This window comes from Vicia villosa, linkage group LG5, assembly GCF_029867415.1.
Source record: "Vicia villosa cultivar HV-30 ecotype Madison, WI linkage group LG5, Vvil1.0, whole genome shotgun sequence".
Lineage (NCBI taxonomy): Eukaryota > Viridiplantae > Streptophyta > Magnoliopsida > Fabales > Fabaceae > Vicia > Vicia villosa.
The window spans coordinates 169,014,059-169,035,784 of record NC_081184.1 but is presented as its reverse complement, the minus strand read 5'-3'; the positions used below and the strand labels follow the sequence as shown (position 1 = coordinate 169,035,784).

The 21,726-nt window shown below is 35.4% G+C and overlaps 2 protein-coding genes across 2 annotated transcripts; one reads left to right on the top strand and one right to left on the bottom strand.

Moving 5' to 3' along the window:
- Positions 1–147: 147 nt before the first annotated feature.
- Positions 148–9,537, bottom strand: LOC131605995 (uncharacterized). Its single transcript, XM_058878283.1, has 3 exons — positions 9,369–9,537; positions 693–1,349; positions 148–617 (listed from the first exon to the last, which is right to left on the bottom strand). The coding sequence occupies exons 1-3, from the start codon at positions 9,535–9,537 to the stop codon at positions 148–150; spliced, it is 1,296 nt and encodes a 431-aa protein (XP_058734266.1).
- A 3,464-nt stretch (positions 9,538–13,001) lies between these two features.
- On the top strand, positions 13,002–13,871 carry LOC131605994 (uncharacterized). Its single transcript, XM_058878282.1, has one exon. The coding sequence runs from the start codon at positions 13,002–13,004 to the stop codon at positions 13,869–13,871; it is 870 nt and encodes a 289-aa protein (XP_058734265.1).
- The last annotated feature ends 7,855 nt before the right edge of the window (positions 13,872–21,726 follow it).

The window sequence follows — 21,726 nt, the reverse complement described above, 5'->3', positions numbered from 1 at the left end:
AAATAAACATGATAGAGAAATAATGATGATATATAAAGGAATTCATTACTAATGAAATAAATTCAAATCGGACAAAATACATCATAATAACCACCAACTATGTAATGTTTCACATTGCACTAATCATAGAATTTCTACAAATTTTCTCTAATCGTGTGTTATGTAATCGTTCCACATTGCATTAATCATAGAATTTCTAAAAATTTGCCCTAAATGCGTGTTTTGTTCATCCTCGTCTACTTCTAAATGTCCATGATTGGCTTGAGGAGCACTTTGATTGCCAATTTCTTCATCTACCTCAGCAATCAAGTCTTCGTCGGGATCTACTTCCATCAAATAGTTATGCAAGATGCAACATGCAAGAATAATATAATTTTGAGTGTCGACTCCATAAGTCGCTTCAGCACCACTTGAGATGATTCGAAATCTTTTCTTCACAACCCCAAAAGCCCTTTCAACAACATTGCGCAACGATGAATGACGAAGGTTGAATAACTCTTGAGGTGTTCTAGGGGGGTTTGTGATGGAGAACTCTTTCAAGTGATAACGTGTTGATCTAAGTGGTGTAATCAACCCCTTTCTCAACATGAATCCAGCATCAAGAATATAAAATTTACCTATAAATAAAAATTTTATTACTAACATTTCTAGGAAAAAATTTAAATGAGAAAGAATCAATAAGTATTAACTACCTCTAGGTATTTTAAGACCATTTGTTCTCCGTAGAGCATCTTTTAATATTCTAGAATCGGAAGCAGTGCCCTCCCATCCAGGAAAAACATAAGTAAACCTTAGATCAAATGAGCATGCGACCAACACATTTTGTGTAGGAAAGTCTTTCCTACCACGATATCTTGAAGCTTGAGCCAATGGTACTTTTACACGAACATGAGTACAATCAATTGCCCCAATACAATCTTTAAAATAAGGGTAAAATCGATTGTTTCCAAGAATTTCTGCAGGAATGCGTGAACCATCTGGTTGTTTGAGATATGTACGTCCTATCTCAATTATCGACCTAAGCACACGATGAAAATGACGACTAGTAGTCTCACCAGAGCGTCGAAACCAAAACTGAATATCTCGATTTCTAACATTGTGAGTTAGAATATATAGCGTCTTAGCAACTTGTTCCTCTACTGTTACCCTTTGTGTTTGTCGAAGACCGCCCTCTTGTTGTAATATAGAACATAGGTCCAAAAAGGCTTTAGGACTCATTCTTATTATCTTCCGACCTTCACTAGTTGCAACTATATTCATTATCTTATCGCGTACTCTCTCTTTCTCTAGCGTCAAACTACGATCAACAATCCTAATTCGAGATCGAATTTTAATTATGCAGTAATAAACTACAAGACATAGAACATGAACAATAGTCATTTGTAGTCTTTCTCTCCATCTGCTCAATGCATTAATTGTTCGATGATCCATTTAACAATTGAAACCTAAATCCAATCAAACAAAAGTGATTATGTTTAAATAATTTTATACTCCAATACCAAAATCAGTAGCTATGGTTTATGAAAATGACAATAAAACTATGGTTTCCATAAAAAACTAGTGCTAGCTACCTCTTATTAGCATTTTTTTCCAGAAAGCTTCATTGTGAGAAGAAGAATGACAATAAAACTATGGTTTGCAAAGCATAATTGTTCCTAATCTGAACATGGGTAGAAGTAAGAGTGAGAGAGATTTGTACCAGAAGCAAGTTGCTCACGAGTAAGAGAGAAAGGTCGCCGCCGGAGATTGTCGCAGAGACCGTTTTCGTGAGGGATTGTCGCAGAGAGCCGACAAATTGTTGTTCTGCGAGAGAAATCGCGAGTGAGAGAGAAGAAATTGCGAGTGAGTGAGAGAAATCGCGAGCGAGAGAGAGAGAAAAAACTCACCGGAAATCGCCGGATTCGTGAAGGTTGAGAGAGGCGACGACAACGTTTTCACAGAGAGAGAGACGTTAGTTTCTGATCCATGAGATTAGGGTTATGTCTGAAATTGGAATTTTGAAATAATTATGAGGGTAAATTTGTCAATTCAGTCATAAATCCCCTAAAACCCTCCATATGGGGGAACTCTAAAATTGGGTCAAATGAGGACTTTGGAGGGTTTTAAAAAATCCCCAAAACCTTTCTCTCTTTTTTTTTAACTCCCAAACAAGGGTTTATCATCCCACAAACCTCCCCTTCCCCTCCCTTCCCCTCCAAAACCCATCTCCCAAACATAGCCTAAGGGTGTGGGTTCAAGTCTCAGCCTTGTCATTTTATGCTTTTTTTCATCTTTTTACAAAACTAGTAACAAACCCGTGCGTTCGCACGGGTTCTGGTACGGGACGCGCATTTGTTTCACATATATATTTTTTAATAGAAAAAAATTAAATTAAAAGTAATTAACATTTTGTGGAAAAAAATAAGAACAGTTAACATTAAATTGTGTCTAAAAAAAATAAGGAACAAAATTAAATTGTGTCTAAATAGCCTTTTGTAACTTCACGTTCCCGTTAATAATCAATATTTTGACCAGTAACTTCATGCTCCCATTAATATTTAATATTTTGCTCAGTAACTTCGTTCCCGTTAATTTCAAAATATTTTGATCAGTAACTTCATGTTTCCGTTAATATTCAATATTTTGATCAATAACTTCGTGTTCATATTAATATTAAATATTTTAGTCAGTAACTTCAAGTTCATGTTAATATTCAATATTGTGATCAGTAACTTCATGTTCCCGTTAATATTTAATATTGTGATCAGTAACTTCATGTTCCCGTTAATATTCAATATTTGAATCAGTAACTTCCGGTTCCCGTTAATATTTAATATTCTGATCAGTAACTTCATGTTCCCGTTAATATTCACTATTTTGATCAGTAACTTCATGTTCCCTTAATATTCAATATTTTAATCAGCAACTTTAGATTCCCGTTAATATTCAATACTATGATCAGTAACTTCATGTTCCCGTTAATATTCAATATTTTAATCAGTAACTTCAATTTTCCGTTAATATTCAATATTGTGATCAGTAAATTCATGTCCCTGTTAATAAAAAATATTTTAATCAGTAACTTCAGGTTCCCGTTAATATTCAATATTGTGATCGGTAACTTCATGTTCCCGTTAATATTCAATATTATGATAAGTAACTTCATGTTCCCGTTAATATTCAATATTATGATAAGTAACTTCATGTTCCCGTTAATATTCAATATATATATATATATATATATATATATATATATATATATATATATATATATATATATATATATATATATATATATATATATATATATTGTGATAAGTAACTTCATGTTCTTGTTAATAAAAAATATTTTAATCAGTAACTTCAGGTTTCCGTTAATATTCAATATTGTTCAGTTAGACGAATTTGGATACATAATTTATTTTAAATAAAAATGTTAAAAAAAAAAAGAAAAAAGTTAGATAATTAATTGATTATTTCGTATATAAAAATATTTAGATCAATAATAGATTTTCTCCCGTATACCATTTTTGGATTAAAAATATTTAATCATAAATACCATTTCTCGTATATAAAAATATTTAGATTAATAATAGATTTTTTTGTCCGTGTACAAACTTCATTTTTGTTTATGTATCATTTACAAAAATATTTGGATCAATAGTAAATTTCGTATATAAAAATATTTAGATCAATAATAAATTTTTTCCCGTATACCATTTTTGAATAAAAAATATTTGGGTCATAAATACCATTTTTTGTAAATAATAGATTTATTTCCATATACAAATATTATTTTTGTTTAGGTATCATTTACAAAATTATTTGGATCAATATTAAATTTTCGTATATTAAAATATTTAGATCAATAATATATTTTTTTCCTTATACAATTTTTGGATCAAAAATATTTGATCATAAATATCATTTATCGTATATAAAAATATTTAGATCAATAATAGATTGTTTCCCTGTATACAAGCCTCATTTTTGTTTAGGTATCATTTACAAAAATATTTGAATCAATAGTAAATTTCGTATATAAAAATATTTAGGTCAATAGTAAATTATTTTTCCGTATACCATTATGGAATAAAAATATTTGGATCATAAATACCATTTTTCGTAAATAATAGATTTTTTTCCATATACAAATATTATTTTTGTTTATGTGTCATTTACAAAAATATTTGGATCAATATCACATTTTCGTATATAAAAATATTTAGAAAATAATAGATTTTTTGGCCTATTCCATTTTTGGATAAAAAATATTTGAATCATAAATAACATTTTTCGTAAATAAAAATATTTAGATCAATAATAAATTTTTTTCTCGTATACAAACTTCATTTTTGTTTAGGTATCATTTACAAAAATATTTGGATCAATAGTAAATTTCGTATATAAAAATATTTAGATCAATAGTAGATTTTTCTTTTATATATCATTTTTAAATAAAAAATATTTAGATCATAAATACCAATTTTCGTAAGTAATATAATTTTTCCGTATACAAATATTATTTTTATTTAGGTATCATTTACAAAAATATTTGGATCAATATTAAATTTTCATATATAAAAATATTTAGATCAATAATAGATTTTTTGAATAAATTTTTCCTGTATATCATTTTTTACTAAAAAATATTTCGACCAAGAATATCATTTTTCGTATATAAAAAATATATATCAATAATAAAATATTTTTTGTGGAAGAAAGAAGTGAGAAAGTGATGAAAGATAAAAAAATAGAGAATGGAGAGAGATTTGATAAGTTTAATAAAATATAAGAGTTGTATTATTTTAATAATAAAATTAAGAACTTTTTGGTGCAAAGACCAAAAAACCACAATTTTAATGTGGTGGCAAAAAACTAAATAAGGGTGTTTTTGACTTTTCCACAACCATTAATTTTCTTATATTATAGATTTCCTTCATATTTTCATAATAATTTCACCTTTAACTAAATAATCAAAACCCTAACCCTAACTAATCAATATTAATTCTAATTTCACATAAAAATTAAAATCAATTTTATTTCTTTAATTTATTTATTTTTTCCTTTTTGTAATTAATTAATTAAATCCAAACTTTCACTTATACTGGATTTTTAGGTTTTGATCAAAATTAATATTTTTCTCAAATAAAACCTAATTGGACATAGTAATTAGAGTTGTCGCTCAATTCAAATTTCTCTTTCATAAATTAATCATGTAATTAATTAATTAACCTTTAGACTCTAGTTTTAATTTAATCAAAATTTTCATGACAATTCCAAATTTAATTATTTTCCTAAATATTAATCTTAGTTCTAGAATAAATCTTCTCCATCTCTAATTATTCATATCTCATCTCATTTCTTCTCGATTTTATTTTTTTATGCGCGTTATTTAAATTTTAGAAATCTTGTATAGGTTGCAAAGTCTTATTGTAATTTATTTTCTGCATCTTAGATATTTTGTATAGGTCGCACGGGCGACACCTTTATATGTAATAGCGTAGGACCTTTATATTCCTGCACTTTACTTTTTGCATACCATAACTGCTTAGATGTATGTTAATTAGGATTGTATGGCAAGATTAAAAATGAATATAGCTCACCTAACAAAAAGATAAAAAAAAGGCATGAAAATAATCATTTCACACACTCTCAAACTTTAGGGTATGCCTCTCAGTCGCAATCAAGAAATAAGCAGCAGAGTCAAGTCCTAGGTCCCTAATTGATCTCCCAACTTCCTCATAGTTGGGACGTTCAAAATTAAAATAAAAAACGGAATTGACCCGATAATATCCAACACTTAGGTTGTTCATTAATCGATAGTGAATTAGTCTTATTAATCAAAAGGGATAGAAAATAGCAGGAAATAAACCTAAAGTAGGGTAGGTCACTTTTAATCGCTTGCTCATCTTTTAAAATACTTTTTGCACCTCACACTTTTAAAAATAAATTCAAACAAACAAAAGGTAAAAATTTGTGTAACATTCGTACAAGGATTAAAAACAAAGTTAACCCTACTTTTTCTCAAACTCTTTTTCTAAACACTCCTCCACTTTTCAAACAAAACAAACATCAAAGAGCTAAGAAATTAAGAGCCCATGGATAACCATGGATGCGAAGGGTGCTTGCACCTTCCCTTCGCATAATCTACCCCCCAAACCCAATTTTCAAAATCTCTAAGGTTTTTCCTATTCTTTTCTCACATTTCCTTTGGATAAAAGAAAAGTCGGTGGCGACTCTTGCACCGCAACATTTCAAATTAAAATAAATAAAAAAAGTCAGTTCACCGAGTAACAATTAGCTACCCCTATTCAATCTTCTTGAACCTGATAAGTGAGAAGACACGTCGGCTTCTGAATGTTCATGGTGGAAGAGGATTGAATATTGAGTGAACTCGAAAATTTGCGCTTTGAAATATGAGTTTTTCTGAATTGTTGATTGAGAATGTAGATGTTTTTAAGAAGAAATATAGACGACCCAGATTCGGGATAAATCTTCAGCATGGCTGGATGTTGTAGACGACCTATCAGACGGCTCTTCAGTATGGACTAGAACAGTGCATGGGTATTCATGGTGATGGAACATACCTTCGGTTTCGCTCACCGGTAAGATGCACTTAGAAAATCCTTCAGGTTCAGGACATACTTTTCCGTTTCGTTCTTCGGAAATTTGTGCGACGACATTTCTGGCTCGGACCTCTCTTCAGTATGGACTGGCAAAGTGCACAGGTAGCCATGGTGATGGGACATTCTTAGGTTTTGCTCACCGGTAAGATGCACTTAGGAAATCCTTTAGGATCAGGACCTACTTTTCTGTTTCGTTCTTCGGAAATTTGTGCGACGATCTTTCTGGCTCGGACCTCTCTTCAGTATGGACTGGAAAAGTGCACAGGTAGCCATGATGATGGGACTTACCTTCGGTTTCGCTCACCGGTAAGATGAATTTAGAAAATCCTTCAAGATCAGGACATACTTTTCAGTTTCGTTCTTCAGAAATTTGTGCGACGACCCTTCTGGCTCGGACCTCTCTTCAGTATGGACTATTAAAGTGCACAGGTAGCCATGGTGATGGGACGTACCTTCGGTTTTGCTCACCGGTAAGATGCACTTAGAAAATCCTTCAGGATCAGGACGTACTTTTCCATTTCGTTCTTCAGAAATTTGTGCGACGACCCTTCTGGCTCGGACCTCTCTTCAGTATGGACTGGTTAAGTGCACAGGTAGCCACGGTGATGGGACGTAACTTCGGTTTTTCTCACCGGTAAGATGCACTTAGAAAATCCTTCAGCTTCGGGACGTACTTTTCTGTTTCATTCTTCGGAAATTTGTGCGACGACCCTTCTGGCTCGGACCTCTCTTCAGTATGGACTGGCAGAGAGACGACCTCATGGGGACGAATCTTCGGTATGGACCGGATGCAATATACGACCCTTTGGGGACGACTCTTTGGTATGGACCGGATGTAGTAGATGACCCTTTGGAAACTAATCTTTGGTATAGACCGGATGAAATGAATGAACGACCCTAGCAACAGGAAATTCTTCGACTCGGACAATCATGGACGACCCTGGCGATGAGATGTGTTTATCCTTTTGATTTGGGAAAAACATGGACGACCCTGGCGCAGGACGTGCTATTCCTTTTGGTCTTGGAAAAATATGGACGACCCTGGAGATAGAACGTGCTTTTCCATTTCTCAGGAAACTAGCGACATTTCTCAAGAATACCAATGATTTGAAGCTTTTTAGTGGCTTCGCAGAAAAAGGACAAAATGCTTTATGCAATGATGTATGTAATGCGTATGTATTGTATGTTTGGATTAGTAATACCCCATGATTGTTGGAAATACTACTGGGAAAATGTATGTTATGTAATGATGCATGATTTCGTCGAGGGAAAACACCAACATATAGAATTCCCAAGACGTTTGTCTTGCTATTATAAACTTCGTAGGGAATCTGCAAAAATAAATTTCAAGATCCTTTGGAGAAGACAAGATTGAATTGTTTTGAAAGAACCCCACTGGGGAATATATGGTTTTGAAGCGAGCCAATTAAGCAATTCCATCGAGGCATTAGAATTTGTGTATGTTTGCTCGAAGAGAATCAACTTGTTGATCTTACGCTAGAGAAGAGAGACCTTATGGACATAACTCTTGTTGAGGACGAGGTAATCTTCGATGGCGGAAACCTCTATTAAGATGCTATTGTTGGGAAGATTAGAACTCTTCAAATAGCAAGTCTTGAGAGAATAAGTCTGATGAGAAAATAAGGAAAGAACTATGTGGGGAACTTCCTTAACAAGAATATGCTCTGTCGGGGGAGAACGGAGAATTTCCATATATGAATTCTTGGTGTCAGAGAAAAATCTTGGATGAGATTAACCCGCCGTGGGTTTGAGAAAACATGGGTTCAGGCATCGCAAAGCAGCGTTGCTGGATGTAAACGAGAAAACATGGGCAAGGAAACTCGAAAAAAGACCTCTATTAGGGATTAGGGTTCCCCTTAGTCAGTACTCCGCTAGGGAATATCCTCCATCCAACTTGCTAGGGAGAAATAACTTGTCAACCTCTCAATGGGGAAGACAAATTTGGCTTGTTGGGAATAAGAGAATTCTACTAGATAATAAGATGACTCTGGGGCGAGAAATCTTAGAGCAACTTCGTTGAGGCCACAGAAGTATTAGATAAGATTAAACTGTCGGGGGTATATGAAATCCTGGGCAGGAGTCTCAAAGTGACACCACTGAGGGTAATGAAGAGTCTTTGGTGAAGACAAATCTCGGAAAGCAATATCTACTGAGAAGAAGGATATTCATCCAATCACGATGATTATTCTGTTGACAATGCAGGGGAGAAGATGATAGGCTTCTGTAAGATTAATTGACAAGCGTTTCAGGCATCGGTATGGTAACCGGAAATAAACAATTAGTAAGGTTATTGGCATCGGTATGGTAACCGAAAAGAATGATGCAAGGTCAAGCAAGCTAGCAGATCGTAGCAACAAGGAAATATGATTTGGAGAAAATCTGTTGAGGAATGTCAACCATATGAACATGAATCCCTGACATCTGTTGAGAACAAGGATCCTTATAACTCACAAGTTATTTAGCTTGTGACTGGACTTAACCTGATCAATCCTAGCAGAGGGGGAAATGCCCCTTGTATACTGTCTTGCCCCAGTCTGTAAGACTTTTGAAGAAATTCGCTTCGAGAGGACTTTGATAGATCTGTGTTGTTATAGATAACTTGCCCCAGACTTGTAGGACTTTAAGAGACCGAACCTCGACTCGGTTGCCCCAGGTTGGCTGGAACTTTGAGAGATTGAACCTTGACTCGGTTGCCCTAGGTTGGCTGGAACTTTGAAGATATTTATCGACGTGACTTACCTAGATTTGTTGGAATATTATTGGGAGAATACCTTGCTCCAAGCTCAACGGAGTCTCTAGCAACATGCCCTTTGATTTCATCGATTCTCTTGAAACAATTGGTTTCTAATTCAATGTCGTGATCAAGTCTCTCTTCTTTGACAAGCTTAAGCTCTTTACTGATGTTCATTGTGTAATCTCTTTTGAGGTCAAGCAGTTGTTTTGTATGTAGAAAAATGTTTATTATGAGAATGACAATTAAAATGCAAAAAATATGTAAGCCTTGAAGTTTGAAAACACTGAATGAAATAAAGTCACAACTCTGTTGTGAACGAGTTCACTGGCTAGAGTGCGACGCTTGAAAATCTTTTTGTTTTATAAGAAAGATAAAATGTACATAAGATACAAACATAGACATGTGACACATCTTTTGGGAGTCAGGAAACGCTATCTCGTCGTAGCATACCTTCGAGCTAAGCCCTATTTCAGTTAGGACTTTTGAGGGTTGTAACATGGTTTGGTTCACGGTGAAATATGGATGTTTAGGCTCAAAATATTTTGGTTCCCACCCCCTTCATGATGTTCTCCAGTCCTAAGTTCAGTCGACTTGATATGAGCATTCATCTCTCAAGAGGAATTTGCATCTTCCAACAGGAAGTTGAAACGGTTGATGGACCAACACGAAAGTCTTTCGATCATGGCAGTCACTCACTTTACGGCTTCGCATTGTCGTGGTGTTTGACCACACGACTTTGTTCTTACTTCTCATTCCTTTTTTTTTCCTTTTCATTTTTTCCTAAGTCATTTTTCATTCAATTTTTTCAAGCTTCGACTTAGAGTTTTTTTCAAGTTAGAAATTTTTTTGTTTCGTTTTTTTTAACAAGTCGTGCAGTCTTTGTATTGTCTTTGATTCGTTGGAAGTGATCGTGACTGTAACGCCCCATTTTATTTAATATTATATTATATTAATATTTTTGAGTTACCGTTTGATGTTTATTTTTGCGACGAGAATTTTTATATTAACCGATATACCCGTTAATATATCCGGCTACGTTTTCGAGGGACCGGTAATTATTTTATTTGGTCCGGTATTTATTTTGAGAGACCGGTAATTATTTTATTTGGTCCGGTATTTATTTTGAGAGACCGGTTTTTATTCCGTTCGGTTCGGTAAAATATTATTCGGACCGATATTTTATTATTTGGAGTTATTTTAATTAGTTGGGTTAATTATATTATTTAGTGATAATTAGTGGAGATATTATTTTTTAAGAAGGGCTTGTTGGTAATTTTGGCCATGTCTTGCAAGACCATAAACAAACCCACACCATTTGTTATATGTCATAACACAAAGAACACACTTAGAGAGAGTGAGAGAGAGCTAGAGGTCTTGGAAGGAAGAAGAGGAACAAGAGCAAGAGCAAGAAGCTAGGGTTTGGTTGGTTGAAATCATCAAGAATCATTCAAACATTTGAGGTAAGGGGTTTGATTTTCCAATGCTTATAGTTAGGGTTTGATGAATATATGTTGGATTTGGGGGAAATTTGATGTTAGGGTTTGAATTTATGGATGAATTATTGGTATAGAAACTGAGTTATAAGAATTGCAGTAATTAGAAACGGTCTGTTTGTGAAAATGGAAAATTGTCTGTTCTTAAGTAACTGCGTTAGAAATTGAAACAGAAAATGTATATGCACAGTGAGGGGGGAGACGCCCATCTCCTCACATGCCTTGGAGTGGAGACGCCCATCTCCTCACATGCCTTGGAGTGGAGACACCCTTCTCCTCATTCTTAAAGGGTGGGAGACGCCCACCTCCATTGGTGGGGCGTCCGTCTCATTAATTTTTGCCGTTTCCATTTTCTGTTCCCAGTTCTATATTTTGCCTTGTTTCTATTTTCTGTAATGCTTTCTGTTTCTTGCCAATCTCCATAAATATCATGTTATATGATTATATTTAATTAAAAACAAATATGACATAAGTTAGCTGATTTAATTTGGAACCCGATTATGTTCCGATTTCCCAATTTCGGCAATTTCGGCAATTTTGGCGACGGAGCAAGTTTCTCTGAATTGAACGAAAATTTACGTGCTAGCTAATTTTGACGTGTAGAACATCGTGGTGAGGTTAGTTTTTCAAGATTTCGAGTTTTTACGACGCGAACCGAAATAAGTTGTGTGACGGTTAAGTTGAACCGAATTATGTTTTAGTTGGTTTAAGTCGCGTATGGACAATCCGATTGTGGTGTTGATAATTATAATTGATACCGATTATTGTGAATGACTTTTGCGACGATTATTGATGTTTGATTATTTTTCCATGTTTGGAATTAAGTGATTAAATTGATGATGTTGTATGTGATTGGTTATGATGTTGCGACGGTTTATTCATAATGAACACTTGATGACATGCGATGCGATGATATGTTTATCTTGATGTGGATAAATATGGCGACGTAGGCTTTATGCCAAATTTTGATGTGCGATGATGATGTTGTTTGTTGTGTCGTGTTTGTGATGTTGTGTTGTCGAGTCACATACATTGCATATGCGACGAGGGCTTTTATGCCAAGGTGACGTGGGCTTTTATGCCAAGGCGACGATGGACTTTTATGCCAATGTTCCTTAATGGACAAAGCGACGAATTGGTACCACATGCATAACATAGTCGTATCTCATGGAGTCGGTTATGTTTACTTTGAGTCTTTTGGAATTGAGTTTATTTGATGACTTATAATAAATTGCGATGTTATATGATACTTTATGTTGTGATGATTTTTGGTGTTGAACATAAAGCGAATATATGTGATGGTTTTATGATGAGTAAGCGATGAATATAACATGACGGTAAAGTGACGATATGAGTATATGGCGATGAAGTTCATGTATTATTTTTGACATGATTATGGTGATTATGTGATGAAATTAAAGTGTTGATTTTGTATACTAGATTATGATTTAAAGTATGTGAGAATCAGATATTTATCGACATATTCTTATTATCCTATATCATTTATGATTCCAAAACTATATATATATATATATATATATATATATATATTTTATCATGCCTTCAATTATATGTTTTGGAGTATCTCACCCTTTACTTGTTTCGCCGTTGCCTTTATATTGGTAACGTGCAGGTGATCCACGAGGATGACGAGGATTAGCTCGAGTCTCTTTATTTTGATGTCGCTCTGCTCTGATAGTAGTAACACTCGGGTTGTGGGCGACGTTATTATTTTTGGATAGGATAGTTTATGTGTACTATGTTATTATGTCATAACTTTATGTAATGATGATAACATGATGGCATGTATATTTTTGTGAACATATCCACTGTGCTGTGAATATTCATATGTTGATATGATGATATATGATATGGATCGGTATATCCGACTTTTGATTTTGATGATGTGCATTATAATGCAAAGTGATGGAAACATGAATATGTGATACCTCAATTTATGTTTGGATGAAATTTTAAAACTCTGATTTTATTATTAAATTACGAGGGGTAGAATTGGGGTGTTACATTAGTGGTATCAGAGCAGGTCGGTCTGTCCGGCCAAGTTGTGGAGTTTGTTGTTGTCTAATAATCAAGTATTGTTATTTGTTGATTCTAATCCTTGTTTTGTTGTGATCAGAAGTTGTTATGGCGGGGAGGAACGCTGGTAGGAATAATGAGGCTCTTGTTGCTACTGTTGCTATGCAGGCAATGGCTGAGGCTTTCCAAAACCCGCCGAATGCTGACGAGAATGTTGTATCTCGTAGTTTGGAAACTTTCCAAAGAGAGAATCCTCCTGTTTTCCGAGGAAAGTTTGATCTCGAAGGCTCTCAAGATTGGTTTCAAGAGATAGAAAGGATATTCAGGGTCATGGATTACACTCTTGTGCAGAAGCTTCGCTATGGCACTCATAAGTTAATTGTTGAAGCTGATGATTGGTGGGTTGAGACCCGTCAAAGGTTGGAACTTGCTGGTGAGGAAGTGACGTGGGAAGTTTTCAAAAGGGAATTCTTGAGAAAGTATTACCCGGAGGATGCAAGGGGAAAGAGGGAGATGGAATTTCTTGAGCTAAAACAAGGAACCTTGTCCATTACTGATTATGCGGCGAGGTTTATTAAGTTGGCAAAATTCTATCCACGTTATGATGGGCCAGGTGGGGAATTCTCTAAGTGTGTAAAGTTTGAAAATGGATTGTGTGCTGACATTAAGAAAGTTGTGAGGTATCAAAAGATCTGTGTCTTTGCGGATTTGGTCGATAGTTGTAGGATCTTTGAAGAAGATAGAAATGCTCATTATAAGATTATGTCTGAGAAGAGAAACAAAAGGGCATCTAGCAGAGGTAAACCTTATGATGTTCCAGCTGGTAAAGGGAAACATAAAGCGTTTCAAGGGAGAAGAACTAGTGGGGGAGATGCTCATGCTAGTATTGTTTATTACAAATGTGGGAAACCTGGCCACAAAAGTAATGTTTGTCGAAGTGATGTGAAAGCTAAAGAGGATGAGGTGAGATGTTTCTGATATGGTGAAGCGGGTCATATGACTCGTGATTGTAAGCATAAGGATGTGGTTTGTTTTAACTGTGGAAAAGGAGGTCACATTAGTGCTCAATGTAAGGAACCTAAGAGGACTCATGGAATGGGAAAGGCGTTTGCTTTGTCGGGTGCTCCGACGGCAAACGAGGATGGTCTTGTTTGAGGTACTAGTTTCATTAATAGCATTCCTCTTATTACTATTATTGATACTGGTGCTACTCATTGTTTTATTGCTGCGGATTGTGTAAAGAGATTGGGTCTCACTTTGTCGTCTCTGAATAGAGATATGGTGGTAGAATTTCCGGCTAAGGGAACGGTTACTACTTCTTTTGTGTGTGCAAGTTGTCCTTTATCAATCTTTGATAGAGACTTTGTTGTGGATCTTGTTTGTTTACCACTTGTCGGGATGGACGTGGTTCTAGGTATGGACTGTTTGAAAGCTAACTATGTCCATATCAATTGCTATAACAACACAGTGATGTTTTCTTCTTTAGAAGAAGAAGAACGAGCCATGTTGGTGTCGACGATGCAACTGAATGAATTCATGAAGGATGAGGTGTCGGTTTTCCTGTTAATGGAGACTCTTTCTATCGAGAGTCAAGCTGTGATTGCAAACTTTCCGGTGGTGTGCGACTTTCTTGAAGTATTCCCCGATGAGATTCCTAGTGCACCTCCAGAGAGAGAAGTTGAATTTTCTATAGACCTTGTACCTGGTACCAAACCTATCTCTATGGCACCGTACAGGATGTCTGCATCCAAGTTATCTGAAATGAAGAGTCAATTGGAAGATTTGCTCGAGAAGAAGTTTGTCATACCTAGTGTGTCACCGTGGGGAGCTCCTGTGTTATTGGTGAAGAAGAAAGACAATAGTATGAGACTTTGCATTGATTATCGTCAGTTGAATAAAGTGACTATCAAAAATAGGTATCCACTTCCTAGAATTGATGATTTGATGGACCGATTGGTTGGCGCTCACATGTTTAGCAAGATTGATTTGAGATCGGGTTACCATCAAATAAGGGTGAAAGAAGAAGATGTTCAGAAAATCGCATTCAGAACGAGGTATGGACATTACGAGTATTTGGTGATGCCTTTCGGTGTTACTAATGCACCGGGAGTATTCATGGAATACATGAATCGTATTTTCCATCCTTACTTGGATCGCTTTGTATTTGTTTTCATTGATGACATTCTGGTTTTTTCTAAATCGGAAGAAGAACACGTAGAACATTTGTGTATTGTGTTAGAAGTTCTGAAAGAGAAGAAGCTTTATGATAAGTTGTCAAAGTGTGAGTTCTGGCTAAGTGAAGTGAGCTTTTTGGGGCATGTCATTTCTGGTGATGGTATTGCTCTGGATCCTTCTAAAGTTGATGCTGTGTTGAGGTGGGAAACTCCTAAGTCGGTTACTGAGATTAGAAGCTTCTTAGGATTGGCTGGTTACTATAGAAGATTCATTGAAGGTTTTTCTAGGTTGGCACTTCCTTTGACAAAGTTGACTTGTAAAGGAGTTGCGTTTGTGTGGGATGTTAAGTGTGAGGAAAGTTTCGTAGAATTAAAGAAGAGGTTGATAATGGCTCCAATCTTGATTTTACCTAATCCTGAAGAAGCGTTTGTTTTTTATTGTGATGCTTCTAAGATGGGCTTAGGTGGTGTGCTTATGAAAAATGGCAAAGTTGTTGCTTATGCTTCTCGTCAATTGAAGATTCATGAGAAGAATTATCCTACGCGCGATTTGAAGCTTGCGGCGGTTGTTTTTATGCTTAAGATTTGGAGGAATTATCTTTATGGTTCTAGATTTGAAGTATTTAGTGACCATAAAAGTTTAAAGTACTTGTTCGACCAGAAAGAGCTTAATATGAGGCAAAGGCGGTGGCTTGAATTGTTGAAGTATTATGATTTTGGATTGAATTACCATCCTGGTAAAGCTAATGTGGTGGTCGATTCTTTAAGTGGAAAGACTTTGCATATGTCACTTTTGATGGTGAAAGAGTTAGAGATGATTGAGCAATTCCGCGATATGAGCTTAGTAATTGAAGTGACGCCAAAGAGTGTTATCTTGGGAATGTTAAAGATCAATAATGATTTCCTTGATAGCATAAGAGAAGCTCAGAAGCTTGATGTGAAACTTGTTGATGTGTTGGTTAGTGTCGGACAAACTGAGAATGAAGATTTCAAGTTGGATGCTCAGGGTGTATTGAGGTTTCAAGGTAGAATTTGTATTCCCGATGATATAGATCTGAAGAGGATGATCTTAGAGGAAAGTCATAGAAGTAGTCTGAGTATTGATCCAGGAGCGACTAAAATGTATCAAGACTTGAATAATTTATTTTGGTGGCCTGGAATGAAACGAGATGTGGCTCAATTTGTTTATGCTTGTTTGACTTGTCAGAAGTCTAAAGTGGAGCATCAGAAACCTGCAGGGTTGATGCAACCGTTAGAGATTCCAGAATGGAAATGGGATAGCATTTATATGGATTCGTGACGGGGTTAGCGAATACACCAAGAGGACATGATACAATTTGGGTGATTGTTGATAGGCTTACGAAGTCGGCTCATTTTATTCCTATTAACATTACTTATCTCGTGTCAAGGTTGGCGGAGATTTATACGAATGTGATTGTGAAGTTGCATGGCATTCCTCTATGTATTGTATCAGATAGAGATCCAAGGTTTACTTCTGATTTTTGGAAAGGTTTGTAAGAGGCTTTGGGTTCTAAGTTGAGGTTGAGTTCGGCTTATCATCCTCAGACTGATGGTCAGACTGAGCGGACTATTAAATCATTGGAGGATTTGTTGAGAGCATATGTTCTTGAGCAAGGAGGTTCGTGGGGACACTTATCTTCCATTGATAGAGTTCACTTACAATAACAGTTACCACTCTAGTATTGGAATGGCGCCTTTTGAAGCGTTGTATGGTAGGAGATGTAGGACTCCGTTGTGTTGGCATGAATCTGGTGAGAGTGTAGTACTTGAACCTGACATTGTTCGAGAAACTACTGAGAAGGTGAAGATGATTCGTGAGAAGATGAAAGCTTCTCAAAGTCGGCAAAAGAGTTATCATGATAAAATGAGAAAAGACTTGGAATTTCAAGAGGGCGATCATGTGTTTTTGCAAGTTACTCCTACAACCGGTGTTGGTCGAGCTTTGAAGTCGAAGAAGCTAACTCCTCGCTTTATTGGTCCTTACCAAATTACTTGTAAAGTGGGAAAAGTGGCTTACAGAGTGGCGTTACCGCCAAATCTTTCGAATTTGCACGATGTGTTCCATGTGTCACAACTTCAGAAGTATGTTTCGGATCCTTCACATGTGATTAAGATGGATGATATTCAAGTTCGAGATAATCTTACGGTGGAGACGATGCCTTTAAGGATCGGAGATCGTGAGATAAAGTCTCTTCGTGGTTGAAGTGCCTCGAAAATTAAATAAAGATTTAAATTTTCTATAGACAGAGTCGCCATCGAATATTTATTTTATCCCTAAAGAAAAGGTAAAATAAACGAATAAAACCTAGAGATTATGGATTCGGGTGTCGATTATGCGAGGGGAAGGTACTAGCACCCCTCGCATCCATCGTACTGTTTCCTTAAAAACCGCGTGTTTTATTTTATTATTGCGCTCGTATCGGATTCGAATCCGACTGCCTACGTATCCTCATTTGTGTATTGAGGAATCAGAGTGCCGTAGGAAATTGAAAGATGAAAGTAATAGAAATAAGAGAAACCTCGGAGGTTTGTACCCAAATTAGGGTTTCATAAAGAAAGGCGACAGAAAGTATTATCATGGCAAAATAAACAAAAGAACAAGGCATACAAGGCATGGCGAAGTAATAAAATAGTTACGGGAAAGGGATGTACCAAATCCCAAGAAAAGAAAATAAGATGAAGAAAATGAAGACAGATAAAAATTGCAGAAATAAATAGATAAGGGAAATAGGACTGTGTACCTGATATCTTCCCCGCTGCAAGAAATGTTAGTGACAATGCAAAATAATTTACAGTAAATAAAAAGAGAGGGAAGAGGGGATGTGCACCTTGTATCTTCCCCAAAACAAAACACTCAAAAAAAAGTTAGCAGACAAACCATGTGACTATTTGTAATGAAAACATAAGTAGTAAGAGAACAATCGAAAGTCAGGGATTAATATGAATGAAAACCTCGGAGGATAAACAAAAGAAAAGTTTAAAATTCATATGAATATGATCAAGGAATCATGACAAAGAATATAAACCTAACCCTAATCTTATTTAGATGAATTGAGAAAATTAGCATGTTAATTATATTTACAAGAATTAGTTAGTAAAGAATTAAGTCAACATTAGTTATTACATGAGAATCGAATTAATCGGAATCCTAATTCTAACAAGTTAATTATTGACAAAAATTTAAAATTAAGTCCTAACTCTAACGTGAATTAAATTACAAACAATTAAAGAAATTTTTTGTGTATTTTTAAATAAATCATGTTAAAAGAAATATTTACAAGATTCTGAAATCAGATGAAAGTTTGAAAATCTAAGTCTAATAAAATTAAATCATCATTTTAAAAAAAAAATAAATTAGAAGTCTTTTCCCCTTTTTTAAAATAATTAAAAAAAATACTAAAAAGAAGTAAGGAAGATAAAAGAATTGTAACCTGCAGCATGCCAGAATCGAACCCAGGTCCTTGCCTTCACATTACCACAACTCTACCTCTATGACACAATGTTTCCTTGAACAGTGTTCCAACTTTATGATATCTAAGTGAGTGTAGTTTTGACATGATAAAACGAGAGGGAGTTATCCCCAATTTTTCTACTGTGTCTCTCCTTTCCCAATTTTCTTTCACGATAAAAAAACTTCCTCTCTCTGTATATTTCTTCTCCCAAATAATCCTTCAAATCTCCATTTACCTCTATCGTTGTTGCTTGCGGTATCGGAGGTCTCGCACGGAGGAGGTTGTTTGCGTCGCCGACAGTGAGGAACGACGGAGAGAGTGTGTTCGTTGTTGTTGTGTTGACGGAAGGGCCCGCGACAGTTGGTGGAGGGTGTGTTGGCTCGGAGTGGCTGCCGTTTCGTGGGTCGTGACTGGGCAGGGAGAAAGCCGAGAGATGTGTTGACGGCGGAGTCGGAAAGTGACGGACGTTGTTGTCGATGAGTGGTGATGAAACTTCTCTTCCTGAATCGACCTGCCACAACAACAAGCATAAATTTTGAACAAAATTATTAGTTTTAAAGAATTAATAGTTTTATTCGTTTGTCTTTAGAAGTGATGAAATTTGACAGATGCTTTAAAGTAAGATTGGCAATGGCTTGAAAATATGGTGGTATTTTGATTGCAGATGGATTGGTTTCGAAGAAGTTATATGTGAGCGATGGATGGAAAATTATCGACAAGAGCGTTGGTCCGTGGAAGCGCGATGATGGAGACGGATGCTGCTGGATCATTGACGAAGGGAAATTTGATTTCTTCTATCACTTCTCCTCGGCTTATATTGATAGCTGTTAAATATACAAACGAGACATCATTAGCATAAAATCAAACAAAAATTAGTAATAAGCTCAAGCTACATGATTAGTTAGTAAAACAAAACCGATTTTATGTATGAAAAGGAAAAAGAAAATCAAGGTTAGAAAACTCCCTCTGAAAGTGAAAATATGGGTATGGTTTCTTGAAGGCCAGTGGAATAAGGTTTCGAAAAGTTAGGAGGAGTATGTACATGAAAAGGAATTGGTTAGAAAATAAGGGTTAGGAAATTGTTAGTAAATTGTTAGTCGGTACATAAGGGTTTCTGTATGCTGTCTGTACATGAAAAATAAGGTTTAACAACATCCTTTTTATAGATGGGAATTAGGTTAATCTGGCGGGCTTGGACTTGAAATTTGATTTATGCAAGATTTGATGAAAAAATAAGTTTTCCAAGATTTGATTCTATTTTCTAGTATTTTATTTAAATTAAATCGAATTTAAATGATTAAATTCAAAATAAAATAAATAATAATAATAAAAAATAGATGGCAAGGTTTATCGATCGTGGATAGCTTATAAGTCAAGTTTCAAAACCATATTTTAAGCTCGTGGACTTGAAAAAATGAATTCGGTCATATTGTCTTTTATGCCGCTTCTCAAATCTGGTCAACTTCAAAAATACGTAACTTCCTTAATTTCGATCAGAAAAATGCGTTCTTGGTCTTTTTGGAAAGCTTAAGATGTAATCTAACCAATGCCTTTGGTCTCATGTCCATTTGATCTGTGATGCTCAAGTTGTGAATTTTTGAAGATAATGTCTGTTTGTTGACTTTTGAAACGGACCTATAATGTCTTAAGTCATATCTTCCAAACCATGCATCTTTTGGTTTCAATTCTTGAACCATGTTTTTAAGGGAAAAATTCTCTTCAAAATGAGCCTTGGTTGGAATTTTTCTGATGAAGTATGAGTATTTGATTAATTTTCCCAGTTTGGCTGCTTTTCACAGTTTCTTAGGAAACAGTAACTTTTGCAATTGAGCTTTCTGAGCTTTCCTTGATTCATCATGATCAATCCTTGATCAAATGATGATTTTAGGACCACGAGGATGATGTTGACCAAAAATCTCGAGCATTGACTGCTGTTGGATCTGAATTGACCATTCTGTCTTTTTAGAATCGACTGTTGATCTAATTGACATATGAGCCACCAAACCTGTGCCGTTTGACTCGAAACTTGACATGAAGATTATTAGGAGCATATGTGACCTTATGAAGCCATGCCAGACCTTTGATTGATCCATTATCCGTGTGTATACCAAAACCCTAATTTTACTGTCTCTAAGTTAGGAAGCGTTACTGTTCATTTGATCATATTTAAGACTTGAGCTTCTGCGGATGTGCTGGGCATATGGAGACTGTTAAATCAAGTTGCCCTTGAATAGGTGAGGGCAAATTTTAGGGTACAACAGTGGTAAAGAGATTCCTTTGGTTAAAGTTGTTTGGACAGGAGCAACTGGCGAAAGTGCGACGTGCGAGTTAGAAAGCAAGATGCGGGATTCCTATCCCGAACTTTTCGAGTCAGGTAATTTCGAGGACGAAATTTTATAAGTGGGGGAGAGTTGTAACGCCCCATTTTATTTAATATTATATTAATATTTTTGAGTTACCGTTTGATGTTTATTTTTGCGACGAGAATTTTTATATTAACCGATATAAATATATCCGGCGACGTTTTCGAGGGGCCGGTAATTATTTTATTTGGTCCGATATTTATTTTGAGAGACCGGTAATTATTTTATTTGGTCCGGTATTTATTTTGAGAGACCAGTTTTTATTCCGTTCGGTTCTGTAAAATATTATTCGGACCGATATTTTATTATTTGGAGTTATTTTAATTAGTTGGGTTAATTATATTATTTAGTGATAATTAGTGGAGATATTATTTCTTAAGAAGGGCTTGTTGGTAATTTTGGCCATGTCTTGCAAGACCATAAACAAACCCACACCATTTGTTATATGTCATAACACAAAGAACACACTTAGAGAGAGTGAGAGAGAGCTAGAGGTCTTGGAAGGAAGAAGAGGAACAAGAGCAAGAGCAAGAAGCTAGGGTTTGGTTGGTTGAAATCATCAAGAATCATTCAAACATTTGAGGTAAGGGGTTTGATTTTCCAATGCTTATAGTTAGGGTTTGATGAATATATGTTGGATTTGGGGGAAATTTGATGTTAGGGTTTGAATTTATGGATGAATTATTGGTATAGAAACTGAGTTATAAGAATTGCAGTAATTAGAAACTGTCTGTTTGTGAAAATGGAAAATTGTCTGTTCTTAAGTAACTGCGTTAGAAATTGAAACAGAAAATGTATATGCACAGTGAGGGGGGAGACGCCC

Bases quoted from the DNA above. Each gene is read 5' to 3' on its own strand.
- LOC131605994 (XM_058878282.1), top strand. From the start codon at position 13,002: ATGGCGGGGAGGAACGCTGGTAGGAATAATGAGGCTCTTGTTGCTACT.
- LOC131605995 (XM_058878283.1), bottom strand. From the start codon at position 9,537: ATGAACATCAGTAAAGAGCTTAAGCTTGTCAAAGAAGAGAGACTTGAT. The intron at 1,350-9,368 runs GTAAGTCACGTC...TATGTCTTGTAG, and splicing joins TAATATTCCAACAAATCTAG to TTTATTACTGCATAATTAAA. The intron at 618-692 runs GTAGTTAATACT...TTTTATTTATAG, and splicing joins TGGTCTTAAAATACCTAGAG to GTAAATTTTATATTCTTGAT.